A 16,811-nucleotide genomic window follows, 5' to 3' on the forward strand; every position below is an offset into this window, starting at 1 on the left:
AATCGGCGGCCGCTGGAGCAGCGGCGGGCGGCGAGTGCGGCCCCGGGGCCGGTCCCCCGGTCTGGGAAAAACTGGGAAAGCCCGCCCGCCCCGGGCGAAGGGCAGAGGGAAAAGCGCTGCAGCAGCGATTTCTCCGCGAGGAGGAAAAAAAGCATGAGCTTTTTCTGCCTTACTGTAGCCTTTTCAAAGATGTATAAAACCTTATTCCATTCTCTCCTTCCTAATGACAGGCAAAGCTCTCTTTATAAAAAAAGCCAAGTCAGGGTGCAGCCCGCTCCTTACTTCCTGCCCATGGAGGCGGAGTGCTCCGACGTGCTACGTCGCTCCCTGGTGTAAAGTGCAGAAACCCTTCCAGAGTGAAAGGTAATCTCATTTTTCCACCCACCAGCAGCAATATTCCGACATTTCAGGTTCTCCAACATTGTGGGGTTTTTTTAACAAGAGCGGCCAACATTTAGCCTTTAAGAAAATATTTTTTTCGTCTAACACGGAGAACACTTCATTCCATTGCAATCTACATAGGTAGCCTTCAGTCCTACAAGAACTGTGTTATTCACAGAAATGCTGCCAGAAACTGCTCTATTAGTGCCACTTAGATCCTGGCACTAAAATCACGCTGAAATCAAGTCTTGCAAGCTTTAAGATTTATGCAAGTCTTCTGCTCCTTGGTGCTACTCTGAGACAGTCTAGGAGATACATAGGGCATGCCACTGCAATGGCTTCATAAGTTCCAGAAACAATAAAGATTGGGTAATAACATTATCTGTATTATTCTATATCAGAGGAAGTAAGTGAAAGTCTCTTTTTTCATTCAATAGAACAGTATGACAATTCAAAGTTGCAACTATAACTATAGTATGTAGATATATAGATGTATACTATAACATCTTCAAGTATTACAGTCAGCAACTAAGATGCTTAAGTCCCCACATCACAAAATTCAGCATCTCTATCTTGTCTAAAACTATGGCAGTGAATAGCTGGGGTTGGAAGGGATCTCTGGAGGTCATCTGGTCCAACCTCCCTGCACCAGCAGGTTCACCTGGAGCACCTTGCACAGGATCACATTTAGGCAGGCTTTTAGTACCTCCAGCGGAAAGTCCACAACCTTTTTGGGCAGCCTGTTCCAGTGCTCCACTACTCTCAAAGTAAAGATCATCCCCACATTTAGATGGAAGTTCCTGTGCTTCACTTTGTGCCTGCTGCCCCTTGTCCTGTCACTGAACACATTTCTTGTGCTTAAAATATGTAAATAACTACACATTCACAGTAAGAGCATTGTAATTATAGATATATCAGCATATTCAAACAAATACAAGACTTGTAATGACTTTATTTAGACACATTTTGTGTTTTAGCTGTCCCTTTTGACAGATGGGTGAAAGAACATAAGCTGTTCTGCATTCCACTTTTAATAAATGTACAGTAAGCCACAGCAGAATACAAGCTGGAGAAAAGTTTTGTCAGCATTTTCCATTCATTGCTAAGTGCCAACACTATTTTGGTTTGCTTGTGCTATGCTTATGTACACTGGCCCCTCTGGGAGAGGGCTTCAGGTGAGATGGAAGCTGCTAGTATGAGCGGATCGCCGGTGGGACAGTCTGGCAATCTTCCTCATTCAAGGTTTTGTCAATCACTGGTCTGTACTTCAAGGTAACCTAAAGTAAAAGGGAATAAAAAACTTCAGCACAACAGGATTCAGAGAATGAGATCCAAAAAACCCCAACAGCTAAGATTTTTATAGCATCAGATTCAGTTCTATCTCTGAAATACCATAAAGCTGTTCTACTAAATACCCAACAACAGGTTTTGTCACCATCAGAAGAAAAAAAGAAACTAGCCTGACACAAGGGGAAACACAATTCCAGATCAAATACCAAAGTCACTTCCCAAAGATCAACAGTGCAGGATTATCACAGTTTCCAAGGTAGTTTATGAGAACAGCTGTTAACAGCAAAAAAGATTCTCAAGCACTAAGCTCAAAGTACCTTCCCAGTTGGGATATCCACATATGACAGGGTGTGCTTTCTCCAGTGCTCCTCAAATGGCTTCTTCTGTTGGCCTTGGAGTGGCTTAGAGTAGTCAAACTCATCTACCCGTAACTAGGGAGAAAATGAGATTAGTGCAGACCAGAAGTATCTACAGATCACTTTACAACCACGAGATTAGCTGCATTTCAATTACACCTGTAACCCAGCATGCCTCTGAATAGACAGCAAACTTTCTCTTAACACTGCCCGTGTCCAGTTTGAAATGCTCAGGTTTAACAAGGGCTCTAAAGTAACTCTCCTTGCATAGGACAATTATTCTGTTTATGCATCCTTATGTCCTGTTTATGTATCCATGGTATTATTGCTACAGTCCTGGTTTAGAGGTCTGCAATCACTCAGATGTGCACATGAAACAATTCTTCTCAAAATCATTCCCAGTGTTCCATGTATTTGTCCTTTTACAAAGAACAAATAAGAAGAGATAGAGCAGTACAAATAGAACCCCAAACAAATACTACACTAATCTTAACACTTTGAAGATGTTACAACTTTAAAATAATCCATCTGAGGACACATGATAACAAGATTCAATCCTACATTCAGGTCACAGAAAATATACCTTATAATCCTCTCTGGCATGGGCACCCCGGGACTCTTTGCGAGCCTCAGCACCATAAATGGTTTGTAGAGCACAAAGCATCAGGTTCTGCAGTTCAAGGGTCTCCACCAAGTCAGTGTTCCACACAATACCTAGTAAAATATTAAAATACTATGGAAGATGGTCTACAAACAAGAGAAATACATGTGAGTGAACCAAACATACATCATCAGTTGAACTTAAAACAACCAAGTTCTCTTAAGATATACCACAAGACGTGGTAGTATCTGTCTGCATTGTGATCTCCTCAGCTGCAGAATGAAAACTGAGTGTTCAGCCTATGAATATTCTTGGATACCTCTCTGCAACTCCCTAGCATTTTTGGAAGATTCTGACGAAGTTCAGCATTCATCTTAGTATTTGGACAACTTCACATCATATTCTGAGGGCAGTTTGTACTTTACCCATTTATATCCAATTTCAGTCTCTGCTTCTTTGAAAGATCTTTCAACCAGAAAATGACTGCTAAGGTCAAGTATTTTACCTGATTGCCATATTTAGTAAGTAGGGCTCTACAAAATATTTTGAAAGATTCAAAATGGTCAAAATCTTCTGCCAAAGAACAGGTTATGTTTACAGAAAAAAACAAAAACAAAAAAAAAGCCACCAACACTCTTCCCAGAGTACTCTGGCCAAGGTGTGTTCTTTGCTGTCAAATTACCTCTGTCAAAAGTCTTTAGATGAGCCAGATCACCATAAATTTGGCTAAGTTTCTCACAGCCTTCTTGGAGTACAGAACCAGTACGAAATACAGCAGCATGGTTTTGCATTGCCTGCAACACAGTAAAACAAAATCAGTTTGATATGCTGCACATGAAAGCATGTAACTTCCTTACCTCCAGAAGAGCTTGACACAGAGCTGTTCTGAATTCAAACTCATCTGCAGCCTGAAAATCCCCACATTCTTCCATTCACCCTGAACAACTGAAACCCCACTCTATCACACAGCAGGTGAACTACACAAGGGAATGACCATGAAGGGAAGAAGGAATTAACAAAACTTGATACAACCTTGGCTGCACACACAGTCTTCTCACACACAAGTTGCCAAACCCCACAGTTGCTTGTAGCTTGTCCTACCCTATCCCTGAGAGCTTCCCCAGGCTTACCTTCTGCATGCTAAGTCGCACTTCTGAAGTCCTTATGCTTCCGTCAGCAAACCTTAACTTGTCAAGATTAGCAACTGACTCTTCACCAGCATTTGGTTTAATTGGGGGAATTGGCTCTCCTAATAAGAAAATTTCAGTAAGTTTGGTAGCCAGGCTTGGGTTTGGTTTCTGGCAGTTTCAGAGACTATCAATTACTACAAATCAGATTTGAGTAATGCACAATCTGCTTTCGTCCTCTGAGGTGCACAATAAGTGTCAATACCAATTGTGATATCAATTGTATCCATATATTTAAAGTTCTCAGTGGAATATGAATCCCATTCTTTCCTATAACAATGAATAAAGATTTTATAGGTTTGGCAAAATTCTGCTGTTCACTGCTTCGAAGCAGCACTGAAACAGCACAGTGAAAATTCTTCTAAACTATGGAATCAGCCTGTGGTCCTTACCACCTTCTGCTATGCTTTCCTTGTGTCCTCACTCCCAAACCTCCCAGCTTTTATTGGATATCTAAGGGACCAGGATCAGTCAGTAAGCCTGGCAGTTAGACATGAGCTCTGCATCTTGCCTCTAATACTGGAAGCCACATGTTACTGGGCAACAAAGCAAACACAGCATCTTACCAGCACAGTTCATCTCACATGTAGCTTTGCATTCAGATTAATAAATCCCTTTCTACAACTTCTAGCTCTAAAGAGCCACAGAAGGATTCAAAAAAAGCCAGACCAAATAGGCATCACAAGATCTAAGCTGATTCCATGAGGAATCATCAGTCTCTGCAGTTGGTGCAGTTTGAACACCAAGCAGTAAGAAAACAGATGACTACTTGTGGACTCCAGCTGCTCTGGCAATGTAACTGCCACTTCCAGTATTTTGCTGGAGGAAGGGAGGGTTTGCTTCTTTGTTTTCTCAGGTCAACAACTGCCACTGAACCAGATTATTAAAAAATATGTAAGATTCAGTAGTGAGAATACAGTGAATGAGATATTGCAATTTTTAGTATCTATCTCTTACCACTCGCATGTCAGTCCTTCTTATAAATAAATCAGAAAGCTGGCAGCAAATTCCACTGTGCAGAAGTGCCAAATGTTAGACAGATTACATTTTGACGCAGAAGACAGTGCAGTATGTAAAGAATACAGTATTCACATTCAATATTCCATGTTAATTTGTCAAAAATCCTAACTGTTCTTACTAATAGCATTGGCCCAATTCTAGTTTTAAAAGGATCAATTACAAAGCAAACAGTTATGTCAAAACATTTGCCTGGCAAAGAACACACCTACAAAAACCATAAACACCAATTTCTTCCTTTTCTAACACATAAGAGCCTTTGAGTATCATTCTAAATTTGAACCAGGTAGCAACACAATGCCTTGTTGGGCAGAAATTACATCATAAAAGAAAATGTCTCTAGAAAAGTGAGACTTACCAGGCTTGCATGTATTTGCAATAGTCAGAGCACAAGCACGACCAAAGACCACCAAATCCAGAAGAGAGTTTGCTCCAAGTCGATTTGCACCATGGACAGATGCAGAGGCCGCTTCCCCGCAGGCGTATAACCCAGGCACCACCTTATCCTCACCATTGACATGTGTGATCACCTAGCATTGCACACACCCCATTAATACTCAGCTTTCTAAAACACTGAAACAGTGCAAACCTCCTTATTTGCAAAGGCCACGTGCATGTAAGGATGGAACACAGCAGCCTAAAATTTCTTCCAACTCTAAACACAGAATTGTTTTATTTCTAACGGGCAAGCAGAAATGTATGCAAATACATACATTTAGACCTATATGTAAATACGGATAGGACTAAACCCCAAGATTTCCTTCTATATGCTTACAAAGACCACATAGTTCTGTTTCACCACAATTCTGCAGCAAGTCAGAAACGCACAGGAATAAAGTCTGATCTGCATACACTTCTAAAGCAAAAGTTTACATTTAAATGTAACAAGGACACAATTCTTCTTCAACTGAAGAATTCAGCTGCCACCATCACATTGATTTCCAGCTAGTGTCAGCTGGAAGATCTGCTTTAGTGTTTAGATTATATGAACTACAGAGGAATAATACACATTAACTCATGTAACAGAATGCAATAGAGCCCTACTTTGATCTATCTTCAATTATATTATCCTCAGCTCAATTAACAGAGAATTGCTGTCAGACCTGACAGCAACTTCATTTTAGATGTTTCTTGGAACTCCCATCTCCAGATGGACTGGTACTTGGTTATCAAGCTATTTTAAAAAACCAAAAGGACCGTGTTTTAAGTACTCTGACATCATTATTATATTATTATTAAAAATTGTATTAATCATCCTTACATTTATGAAACGATTCCTAATGCTTTTCTATTTGGAAAGTATTTTCCTAGTAGGATGATGAAAATACAGCCCAAAAGTGATGTGTGTGCCTCACCTGTCCTTTGTAGTTAGTAGGAATACCTCCCATATTGTAATGCACAGTAGGCAGGACAGGGATAGGTTCTTTAGTGACATCAACTCCAGCGAATATCATGGCTGTTTCGGAGATCCCTGGGAGACGGGTTGCCAGCTGCTGTGGTGGCAAGTGGTGCAACTGCAAGTACACATGATCTTTTTCAGGACCACAACCCCTAGCAAAAAACAGAAAAAAGCAACATTGCAATACGTAACAGGAATTTACAAACACTAGTGGCATTTCTAATCCAGTTTGTTTCATTTGTGAAAATAAATAGGTTATTTTTCAAACGTTATCTGACAAAAATTAATATCTAGCATAGACAGTGGCACCTGGATGAATTGAGGCCATCTTTCAAGTCCCAGCTTTCTTTCCACAGTAATTCACATTATTTAAGACTTTCAACTACATCTCTGCAGAAATATATAAAACTTGGTAATTAGTGAAGAGAACAGAGCACCAAATTATTTTGTTTGTAGTAAGAGCATATACACGAAACTTATTTGAGCAACTGTCTCTAGACACACTGAATTCAAACAGGAGACTCTTAACATCATCTGTTCTCTGTCAGTATCATTAGGAATGAACAAGAAAGATTTCTGCCTTACATACAGAGATCAGCTTAACACTCATTAAAGCTTACTCTCATTAATTATCATGTGCTCATCAAATGAACTATTGCACTTCACAGTCTAGTATGACTAAGTGTTCCTTCTGCAGCTTTGTTAAAAGCATTTAACTGACCTTCCTTCACGGATTTCTATGGTCATAGAACGAGACACTACATCCCTGGAAGCCAGATCCTTGGCAACAGGTGCATATCTCTCCATGAATCTTTCACCTTGGCTGTTGATCAGAATACCTCCCTCTCCACGACATCCTTCTGTGATAAGGCAGCCAGCCCCATAGATACCTGTGCAAGAACAAAAACGTCATCAAAGGAGATTTCTCCACACAGCTTCACAATCAGGATGAACACTGAATAAACAAGATCTTCTCAAAATAACCAGAGGTGCAGATTTTATTCCACCCTAATCATACCTCTAGGAACTGTCCCTCAACTGTTATTATTCCTTTCACTCTTTCCAAAAGCTAAGCAAGTTGATTTGCAACACCCACAGTATTTCAAATATTAAAACTGGAAGTGATCTGCACCTATCAATACATTAGGAGAATATTATGAAGACCTTGTAGACCTTCAGCAATTATTTTAGGATTTTTAATAAACCAGAAGTTTATTAGGTCATTTGCTCAGTTTTATTCCCTCTTGCGTGCTGAATCAGTATAGGATGGCTTAAATCCTGTGTAACATAAAATCTTATTTGGTGTCCTTTTCCTTTAGAGAAGGAAGGCCTACCTGTTATTCTGCAGCACTGGTCATCACAGAAAACAAAATGCACACTAACTCATGCACTTGATTATTATTTTAAAAGCTACAGAATTATCATATAAGCAGTGAAGCTTCTTTAACTAGAAAACCTTAGCTAAGTCAAAGGAACATTGAATCTCTATGACATAAAATTATGCAAACCATTTACAAAAAAATCACATCATGAATTAAAATGAAGCATTTAATTAGCTGCAAATCTAGTTTGTGATCTTTGTTATTCACAGTTTAGATACTGATCACGTGCTAGAAAACTGCAGTTCTAAATACATACCTTAACTTCAACTCCTGCACTTCACTGAAGATACTAGTATATACTTCCCTAACATTTGCACCTATCCCATTGCTCTTGTATCAAATATCAAACCCCTTGAAATATTAAGGACAATGGAAATACAAATTTAAGAGGTAGTTTCAGCTTGTAATTCATAAAACCTCTTCTTTTGTAAGGACAGCACCTCGAAATATTAAACACTGCTCTTTAAATTATAACAGCTGAGACCTTTCTCACATTATGTCTACTCTCTCAAATTTATATTCAACAACAGACACAGACAAGTCTAAACACAGGTCACAAGCAACAACTCAAATGCTGCAGAAAAGTGCAAACTGACTTGAGCACATCATGCCTGAGAGGACATCATGCTGGTAACCTGTCACTAATAGCGTTACACAGGTCTTTATCTTAGGTCCTGTGCACTTCAACATCTTCATAAATGACTTGGGCACAGGACTGTAAGGGATACTGAGCAAGTTTGTAGATACTGAAAAACAGGGAGGAGCTGTTGATTCCCTCAGAGGAAGGGAGGCCCTGCAGACAGACCCCAACAAATTAAGAGGGCTGGGCATTACCTGTATGATGTACAAGGGAACATTCTGCACCTGGGATGGAACAACCCTGGCTGTAAGGACACACTGCAGAAGGAGATGCTGGGAAACAGTGCCATGGAAAGGGACCTGGAGGTCCCTGGTCAGTGGCAAGCTGACCATGAGTCAGCAGTGCCCTGGCAGCCAGGAGGGCCAAAACCCTGTCCTGGAGGGCATCAGGTACAGCATGGCCAGACAGGCAAGGAAGACGATTGTCCTGCTCTGCTCTGACCTGAGGCAGCCTCACCTCCAGTACTGGGGGCAGTTTTGGGTACCACAATATAAAAAAGACATTAAAACTATCCAAAGGAGCACAACAAAGATAGTGAAGGGCCTTGAGCGGAAATTGAATGAGGAGTGGCTGAGGTCCCTTGGTCTGCTCAGCCTGGAGGAGACTGAAAGGAGACCTCAACACACCCTGCAACTTCCTTATGAGGGCAAGAGGAGGGGCAGGCCCTGATCTCTTCCCTGTGGTCATCAGTGACAGGACCCGAGAGAATGGCCTGAAGCTGTGTCAGGGGAGGTTTAGGTTGGCTAGTAGGAAAAGGTTTTTCACCCAGAGGGTGGCTGGGCACTGGAACAGGCTCCCCAGGGGAGTGGTTACAGCATCAAGCCAGATAAAGCTCAAGAAGTGTTTGGATACTGCTATCAGGCATGTGGTGTGACTCTTAGGGTGTCCTGCACAGGGCCAGAAGTTGGACTTGATGAACCTGATGGGTCACTTCAACCTCAGCATACTGTGTGATTCTTTGACATTTTAAAACAACATAAAAATCTGTTCAACTCATTAAAAATCATGCTGTAAGCACTATTTGATATTCTGTACCTGTAGGGTGAAACTGCACAAATTCTAAGTCCTGGCAAGGGAGCCCAGCTCGTGTGACCATGGCCGTGCCATCACCAGTACTGGTATGAGCAGATGTGCAGCTGAAGTAAGTGCGGCCATACCCACTGCAGAATACAAAAGTTAATAGAATTAAGAGGAAGAAAAATTAAAACATCACTACAACATACCCCTAAATTATGCTATTTGCACAACAGTGGAGAGGGTTAATAAGAAAAGTACTTTAAGTTTCACCATCTCCTGTACTAGTTCAACCAAAAGAAACCAAAACTGGTTTAGCCCAGTTTTGCTCAACTATATTTGAAAAATGGCTGGTGACAGAAGCTTGAAGAAAACCAATTCTAAAGCAGGATCATCTGGTTAATATCAGAAGCCTTTCTGCCATAAAAAAATAAGAAGTTATTTCAGAAATTTCCTTTAATCCATACCATTCAGTTTCATTTGAACCACCCTAAGTTTTCCAAAAAATAGCATATAATGATGGTTTATATTGCCCATTTGGTCCTGCTTTTATATTCTTAGATTTAAAAACTAAGTTGTCCTGGTATAAAACATGAATTATTATGCTGCAAACATCTAGGTTAGCCTCCAATATTATTGAGAACAGCCAATCGACCCAATTTCAGAACTAACTCTCAAAAGAAATAGTAATGTACATATTCCACACACCTCAAAGTACACAAGCATGAAAAACATGTCAGAAAGACAAATTATGAGGGCAACCTTTCATGAATTTATTTATAAGTGTTATCTTTTACAGAGACGTTTATAAATATTTTTCATATTGAAATAGATATGGGAGAGCCATAAGCAGCAGAAGACTAATGCAAATAGCATTCTAATAAATACATACAAACTCTGCAACCAAGTAATGTTAAGTTACACTCATATTATAGTTTTATCCTAGAACAGTTAGAATTATAATGGTGCTATCTTAATGAAATAGAGTCTCTGGAATTTTGATAAAAGCTGTTTCCTACAGGAAATTCAGAACTCTACAGACAGACATGTTGGCAGCATTGCAACACTGTCTGTTTTAAACAGTGCTTTTTAATAACTGAAGACCATCTGAATCATATATACTAGTCTTCCACATTCTTACTCTGTCATTGTTCTAGAATTCAAAGTTAGACCTCATACCAAATTTATACTTGGTCACAAAATTAGCATGTGCCTTCTTTCAGAGGGAATGACTGAATTCAGTTGTGTTCCTTTTAGTGGGGGGGGAATGAACCTATAAATTATGTTCTGTCAGTCGATGTACTCCACACTGTGGATCCAAACACATGTACAAGCACACAAACATCCAGCTGGTAACGCTACCAAGTCTTGGTCTTTCATCACAAATGTTACCTTACCCAGTGGCAATGACCGTGTTCTTTGCTCTAAAACGATGTATGGTTCCATCTTCAATGCAGAGGGCAATAACTCCACGGCATTCTCCATTCTCCATAAGTAGGTCCAAGGCAAAATATTCAACAAAGTAGCTTGTATCATATCGTAGAGACTGGAGGAAAATTAGAAAAGGAACTTTTACTGAAGTAACCTCTCTTCAAAACTGTCAATGCACAAGGGATGTATCAGGATAAAAAACATCCCCACCAACTCTCAGAGAAGATTTTTTCCTCATAACTTTAAATTAAAGACTTTGCTAATTAATCTATTCTAGCTTTAAAAGATACAAGTAGTGGCAAGGGCACTTAATTCTGAGCAGTCAGGAGCTGGGCAGCAGGACTTGTCATTACACTCCACCTTTGGCAACACGTTAGCCAGCTGCAGTGCCCCATGCATGTACAAGCACGCTGCATGTAAACTCTCCCAGAGAGATGAGAAACACCTCCAGGAGCCAAATAAACCAACAGGAGCAGCAGGCACCGAGTCAAACATTCCTTCACGCCCTCAGGGATCAAAGCAGTGTTTGGCAGCACCAAGAATTTGTATTGCAGCAGCACACACAGCTCAAACCTGGAGAGCAATTAGCTGGCTACCAAGTAAATAAAAAACAGTAGCTAACAGGTACTTGGATTTCTGGTTTCAAGTAGCTCACTACAATTTTCAAACAGCCAACACTCCTCCAGTTATGGTTCCTAGAATTAATAGGCACAGCTGGAGCACTAGTTACTTGCCACAAAACAAGCTCAGAATTGCACAATAGGCCTTAATTCATTAACACCTTGTTTCCCCCTCCTCCCAGTTTGAAGATGAGCGAAAAAAATGCCAGCTAGTAACTCTTTTCACAGCTCCCCAGTGCTACTTTGTTAAATTTTTAGAAAAAAGGGCTTTTGGGACAATGTTTACATAAATTCTCTTTGGGTCTAGTTAACAGACAGAGAAGTACTAACAGTGCAGAACTAGTCCAGATCACAAAGCTGACAGTGTACACTAATTAGCATCATCCTCATCCTTCCACATTGCCTCAGGAAGGCAGATAACCCAGAACTGCTATAAGCCATTCCCCTGGATTTCTCATTCATATGTGAACAGCTATATGTTTGTTTGGTTTTGATTTTTTTTCAAACTCTGTGGGGAAAAAGGAAAAAAAAAATCAGTAAATGCAAACACAGAAACTCAAACCAAATTTAGTTCACAACTGCTTACCCTGCCATACAAAGTATGTAAGAGTGAATGTCCAGTCCTGTCTGCAACACAACAGCATCTGTGGGCCTGTCCTCCTTTTCCAAACTGAAGACTCTGTCCACCAAATGCACGCTGATAGATTTTTCCTTCTTCAGTTCTGCTGAATGGCATCCCATAATTTTCCAGCTGTTGAACCCAAATACAAGCATCAGAAACTCTTGTGCACTATAATATGACATGTTATTTTAAGGAGATGTCCTTGGAAGTTAGTCTGTGTTATTTATAACTACAGCTGACATCAAATCCCTAGAGTCTCACCTCTATCACCGCAGCTGGGGCTTGCTCAGTCATGTAGTGTATGGCATCCTGGTCACCCAGCCAGTCCGATCCTTTCACTGTGTCATAGAAATGCCACCTCCAATTATCATCCTCCATGTTCCCCAGAGCAGCATTGATCCCTCCCTGAAAATGAAAATCCATTTTCCTGGCATTACATTACTTGAGTATAGCTTTATCAGGTTTACTTCATTTCTATTAAAAATCACATACCAGTTATGCATCTGTGTACAAGAAATAAAGTCAAGTTATATTTAATGTGGTTGTGAAAAACCTGTGAAACTCCTCCTTTCACAATGGCTTATCCTGCTTTTTTGTGTAACACAGTGAATCACAGTTACACTGTAGGCAAAGAAGGAGCACTGCATTTTGATAATGTTTAGAAAGGGGGAAGAAAAAAGAGGTAGCATAATGAAATGAAAATGTATGGGATATTAAGGATTTTAAAAACAACTGGAAGCAAGATTAAAAAAATGTGTCTTGCAAGGTCACTAGCTTGGTAGCAAAATGAAATGTACCTGTTACTTAATAGAAAGTTTGGCAGTCGTGGGTTAATGATTGGACTCTCATGATATCAGAGGTCTTTCCCAACCTTAATGATCATGATTAAGTTTGATTCTATCACATACTACCCTCCCAAAAGTTTCAACTAAATATGCAACATTCATAAAAAGAAGCATGGCCTTGAAACAAGATGTTCATGTGCCCCATCCCTAGAAGTGTTCAAGGCCAGGCTGGATGGGGTCCTGAGCAATCCAATCTAATGGGTGGAAATCCCCACCCATCGCAGGGGCGTTGGAACTGGGTAACATCTAAGGTTTCTTCCAACCCAAACCATTCTCTGATTATTTTATATCCAAATCAGCTCTCTGACAGCAAGTATGTTTTAAACATTTGCTCTGCCTCATTCCTCACCTGTGCAGCAACTGTATGAGAGCGGGTGGGGAACAGCTTGGTAACACAGGCTGTGTTAAACCCAGCTTCTGACAAACCAAAGGCAGCCCGCAGACCTGCTCCTCCTGCACCCACAACAACTGCATCGAATTCATGGTCCACTACTGGGTATTGTGTAGAAATCTGCAAAAATAAATCACTTTGTTATGATCACAAATAGTTCAAAGTAAGTCAAACACGTTTCCTAAAAACATAACCAGGATCGGTATAATGCTCTCAGCAGACTTTTGCAGCAATTGCTACATCTGTTGTACTCTCTTGATTGGAAACTGTCATTAAAAAGAGCCACACATTTTAACAACTCAGTGTCACGAAGTACTTGACCACAATGCTCCACTAAAAGCCTGAAAGTTTAATGTCTGTCAAGCATTAAGTGCATTACTGAATCAGAATATAAAAAGTACAGACATACCGAGTCAGACACCTTCGTGGAGGCATTTTTCTTTCCATAGACTGTGAAGTGTAAGTTCCGTGCAGGAGCCTGGCATGCTGCTGGCCACTACAGAAAGAAGCCAAGACAACTATTATGGAACAAATGTTTCCACAGGATAGACTTACAGCACTCTCAGCTACCCTACATTTATAACAAATCTTCACTTACCACTTGTAGCACGTATACAAGAGTATTATTATGTTTCAGTGCTACCTGCACTGAAGTTCTGGCTGTCCTACAATCATGCCATATAATCAAAAAAAGTTTGACTGATGAGATAATAGCCTGTGTCGCACTTTTTTAGGAACAGCAATAGTGACAACACAGACTCTCAAGCTTAGGTGCAAAAGAGAGCTAGTTTTATTCTTCCAGTTCTCCTTTTATAGACAGTTCTGAAAAGGTAAAACTTTCACTGGCCATCAAAACAACACATCACCATCACTGGACAGTTAGGAACAACACCCCCATACCATTTCTTACAAGTAAACAACAAGGAGACAAACAACACCTGCAAGGGTTGTTTTCCTTCTCTAAGGACTGTTTGAGTTTCTCTTCACAATTTCTCAGGCCAGCGTGAGAAAGTTATGTGACATAATTTCACACAAACACTGTGTTACCTGCCTGATCTCCTGCATTCAGCATCCACAAGCCTGCAGTTAACAGGATGTCTCAGATTACCCACTATTGACTTCACCAACAGTGACCAGCCTCTTAGACCTGTCTGAGGCTGCACTGACAGAAGAATATGTCTGCAATTAATGCTGATGTATTCTCACAGTGTTTTTCATAATTAAGCAAAGATGAAGCTTTGTGGGAACCATGGGAAGTAAAGGAAAATTACTCTCTTGTCAAGTAATCCTCAGAATTTGAATTATTTCAGGTGGTCACCGTACTGAAAATTAAAAAAGGTTGTAGGGAATGCTCTTCCAGCTGAGCATTGCTTCAAAAGTCAGAGATATTTCTCTTATTCTTTATGAAATTAGTAACCAATTTGGAACCATTTATTAATAAACTTAGCACAAGGATGCAAGGTTTACACTTCTGCAATGTCACTTCCTACCCCCTGACTTGTCCAAAGCCAAACCAAACCAACAAACACCACACCCAAACCTATTCAGTATGCAGTCTGTGCTTTGACAGCTTAAAACAATCAGAATGTTAGCCTCCACCTCTCCAATGTATCAGAACCTAGTATTCCTTCTTTACACAGCTCAAAAAATAAGCCTAACCTAGCATGTATAATTGCTGAGAACAGCAACACAAAGCCACATTAGTGACCTGCCCAGTGACATCAACACTTCCCTATTTGAAATATAACCTAAATTGCACTAGAGTGATATCTGAGCTGTTACATTCCTACAAAATGCTAACAAGCAGCTCTTCCCTCCCCCAGTGTCAACCTCTTCCCCATCTCTGATGTGAATTCCAGTACACTTTCCCCAACCTAGTTTTATCATTTCTCATACCAGTTTCCTTAAATTATCTTCTTGCATAACAGCATATCTACTCTGTCATTATACTTGCTAGCACATTTCTGGTTTCTGCAGTCATCTTGGAATGAGATCAGCTCCTAACCCCTATTCATAAGGAGTTCCACCAGTACTCTCCTCCAGGCAGCTACTCTCTCCCACACAGCTGTGTTATGGGGTTTTGAGCTCAAACAAAACTGCACAAATCAGAAAAAGATGTCACACTAAGTCTGAAGAAAACACTGATTGCAGTAATCCTGAACTGTTATGACACCAGGAAGATCGTGGCCCTTTTGAAACTAAATGTCCAGTCAGGGCCAGCTCACTGCCATCTAAAATATTGAGACACTCCTTAAGCCTTTCCCTCTCTCTGTAGTTGTATTTTCTGCTTTGCAACACAAGTACAGCAACAGCCCACTTTCGTTATCCCAAGTTCATTATGGGCATGAAGGATGAGAACAGTGGGAAGAAACTGAAAACTCCCACCTCACAATGGAGACGAACAAGCCTTCATGCATGATTTACAGCCCCCTAACACAAACCTGACAGACCCCTCAGCAGGGCCACAATCACCAGCCAAGCAACTCAGATATACACTGGCTTCCCACGCAGGTCCAGAATCACAGAATGCATTAGGCTGGAAAAGGGCTCTGAGACCACTGAGTCCAACCAATGACCAAATACCATCATATCAACTAGACCATGACCCTAAGTGTCACATCCAGCCTTTCCTTAAATACTTTCAGGAATGGTAACTCCACCACCTCCCTGAGCAGCCTATTCCAATGTCTAATCACCCTTCCTGTGAAAAAGTTCTTCCTGATGTCCAACCTGAGCGTCCTCTGGTGCAGCCTGAGGCCATTTCCTCTTTCCTGTCACCAGCTGCGTGGGAGAAGAGACTGAGCCCCATCTTGCTACAACCTCTCCTCAGGCAGTTGTACAGAGGGATAAACTTCTCCCAAAACCTTCTTTTCTCCAGGCTAAAAATCCCCAGCTCCCTCAGCCGCTCCTCACAGGACTCTTGCTCAGACCCTTCGTGAGTTCTCCGGACTCACTCCAGCACCTCAATGTCCTTCGTGAACTGAGCAGCCCAGAACTGAACACAGCACTCAAGACGTGGCCTCAGCAGCGCCGGGTACAGCAGCACAATCACTTCCCATGTCTTCCTGTGCACACTACTGATGACACAGAATGAGTCTGTGGCGAGCTTTCTATCCCGCTGCTCGGGCTGCACCTGCCAGCCTCCTCCAGGGCCTTTCCCGCTCATCCCATTCCCTCAAAACCCTGCTCAGGGCCTCAGGCTACGGCGCTCACTTCCCGAGCCGGGAGGCGCGGCCCAGCCATACCCACAGCCACCTACTCCCAGGAACCTGGCCCCGGGACACGAGTCGCGAGGTCGGTGCCGCTCCAAAATAGCACCGAAGGAACCGAACCTGCCGGGGCTGAGGAGATCACCGGGCGGGTCAAGGTCACGGAGGAGACAGCGGAGGCAGGCCACCGCCGGCGGGAAAGCAGGACAAAAACAAGGACAAGGGCAAGGACAGGGACAAGGACAGGGACAAGGACAGGGACAAGGACAGGGACAAGGACAGGGACAAGAGCAGTGACAGGGACTCACCGCCCGGGAAGCCGCGGCCGGTCGCAGCCAGCGCTTGGCCAGCCCCCGCGCAGCCGCTGCCGCCATCACGCACCGCAGACTTGGGGGGAGTGGAGGGGGGAGCGGGTGTGGAGGGCGC

The 16,811-nt window shown here is 41.7% G+C and overlaps 1 protein-coding gene across 1 annotated transcript; it reads right to left on the reverse strand.

Moving 5' to 3' along the window:
* Nucleotides 1-1,303: 1,303 nt before the first annotated feature.
* On the reverse strand, nt 1,304-16,805 carry SDHA (succinate dehydrogenase complex flavoprotein subunit A). Its single transcript, XM_015619761.3, has 15 exons — nt 16,694-16,805; nt 13,586-13,672; nt 13,135-13,296; nt 12,202-12,345; nt 11,905-12,069; nt 10,665-10,813; nt 9,289-9,413; nt 6,953-7,121; nt 6,188-6,383; nt 5,191-5,362; nt 3,759-3,877; nt 3,311-3,422; nt 2,611-2,741; nt 1,989-2,102; nt 1,304-1,658 (listed from the first exon to the last, which is right to left on the reverse strand). Exons 1-15 carry the CDS (start codon nt 16,757-16,759, stop codon nt 1,572-1,574), a joined length of 1,998 nt encoding a protein of 665 aa, XP_015475247.1. The 5' UTR covers nt 16,760-16,805; the 3' UTR covers nt 1,304-1,571.
* Nucleotides 16,806-16,811: the final 6 nt, after the last annotated feature.

The sequence above is a fragment of the Parus major genome, chromosome 2 (genome assembly GCF_001522545.3).
Source record: "Parus major isolate Abel chromosome 2, Parus_major1.1, whole genome shotgun sequence".
Classification (NCBI taxonomy): domain Eukaryota; kingdom Metazoa; phylum Chordata; class Aves; order Passeriformes; family Paridae; genus Parus; species Parus major.

Bases quoted from the DNA above. Each gene is read 5' to 3' on its own strand.
- SDHA (XM_015619761.3), bottom strand. From the start codon at position 16,759: ATGGCGGCAGCGGCTGCGCGGGGGCTGGCCAAGCGCTGGCTGCGACCG. The intron at 13,297-13,585 runs GTATGTCTGTAC...TTATTTTTGCAG, and splicing joins CCACGAAGGTGTCTGACTCG to ATTTCTACACAATACCCAGT. The intron at 12,070-12,201 runs GTGAGACTCTAG...TGGGTTCAACAG, and splicing joins CCCCAGCTGCGGTGATAGAG to CTGGAAAATTATGGGATGCC.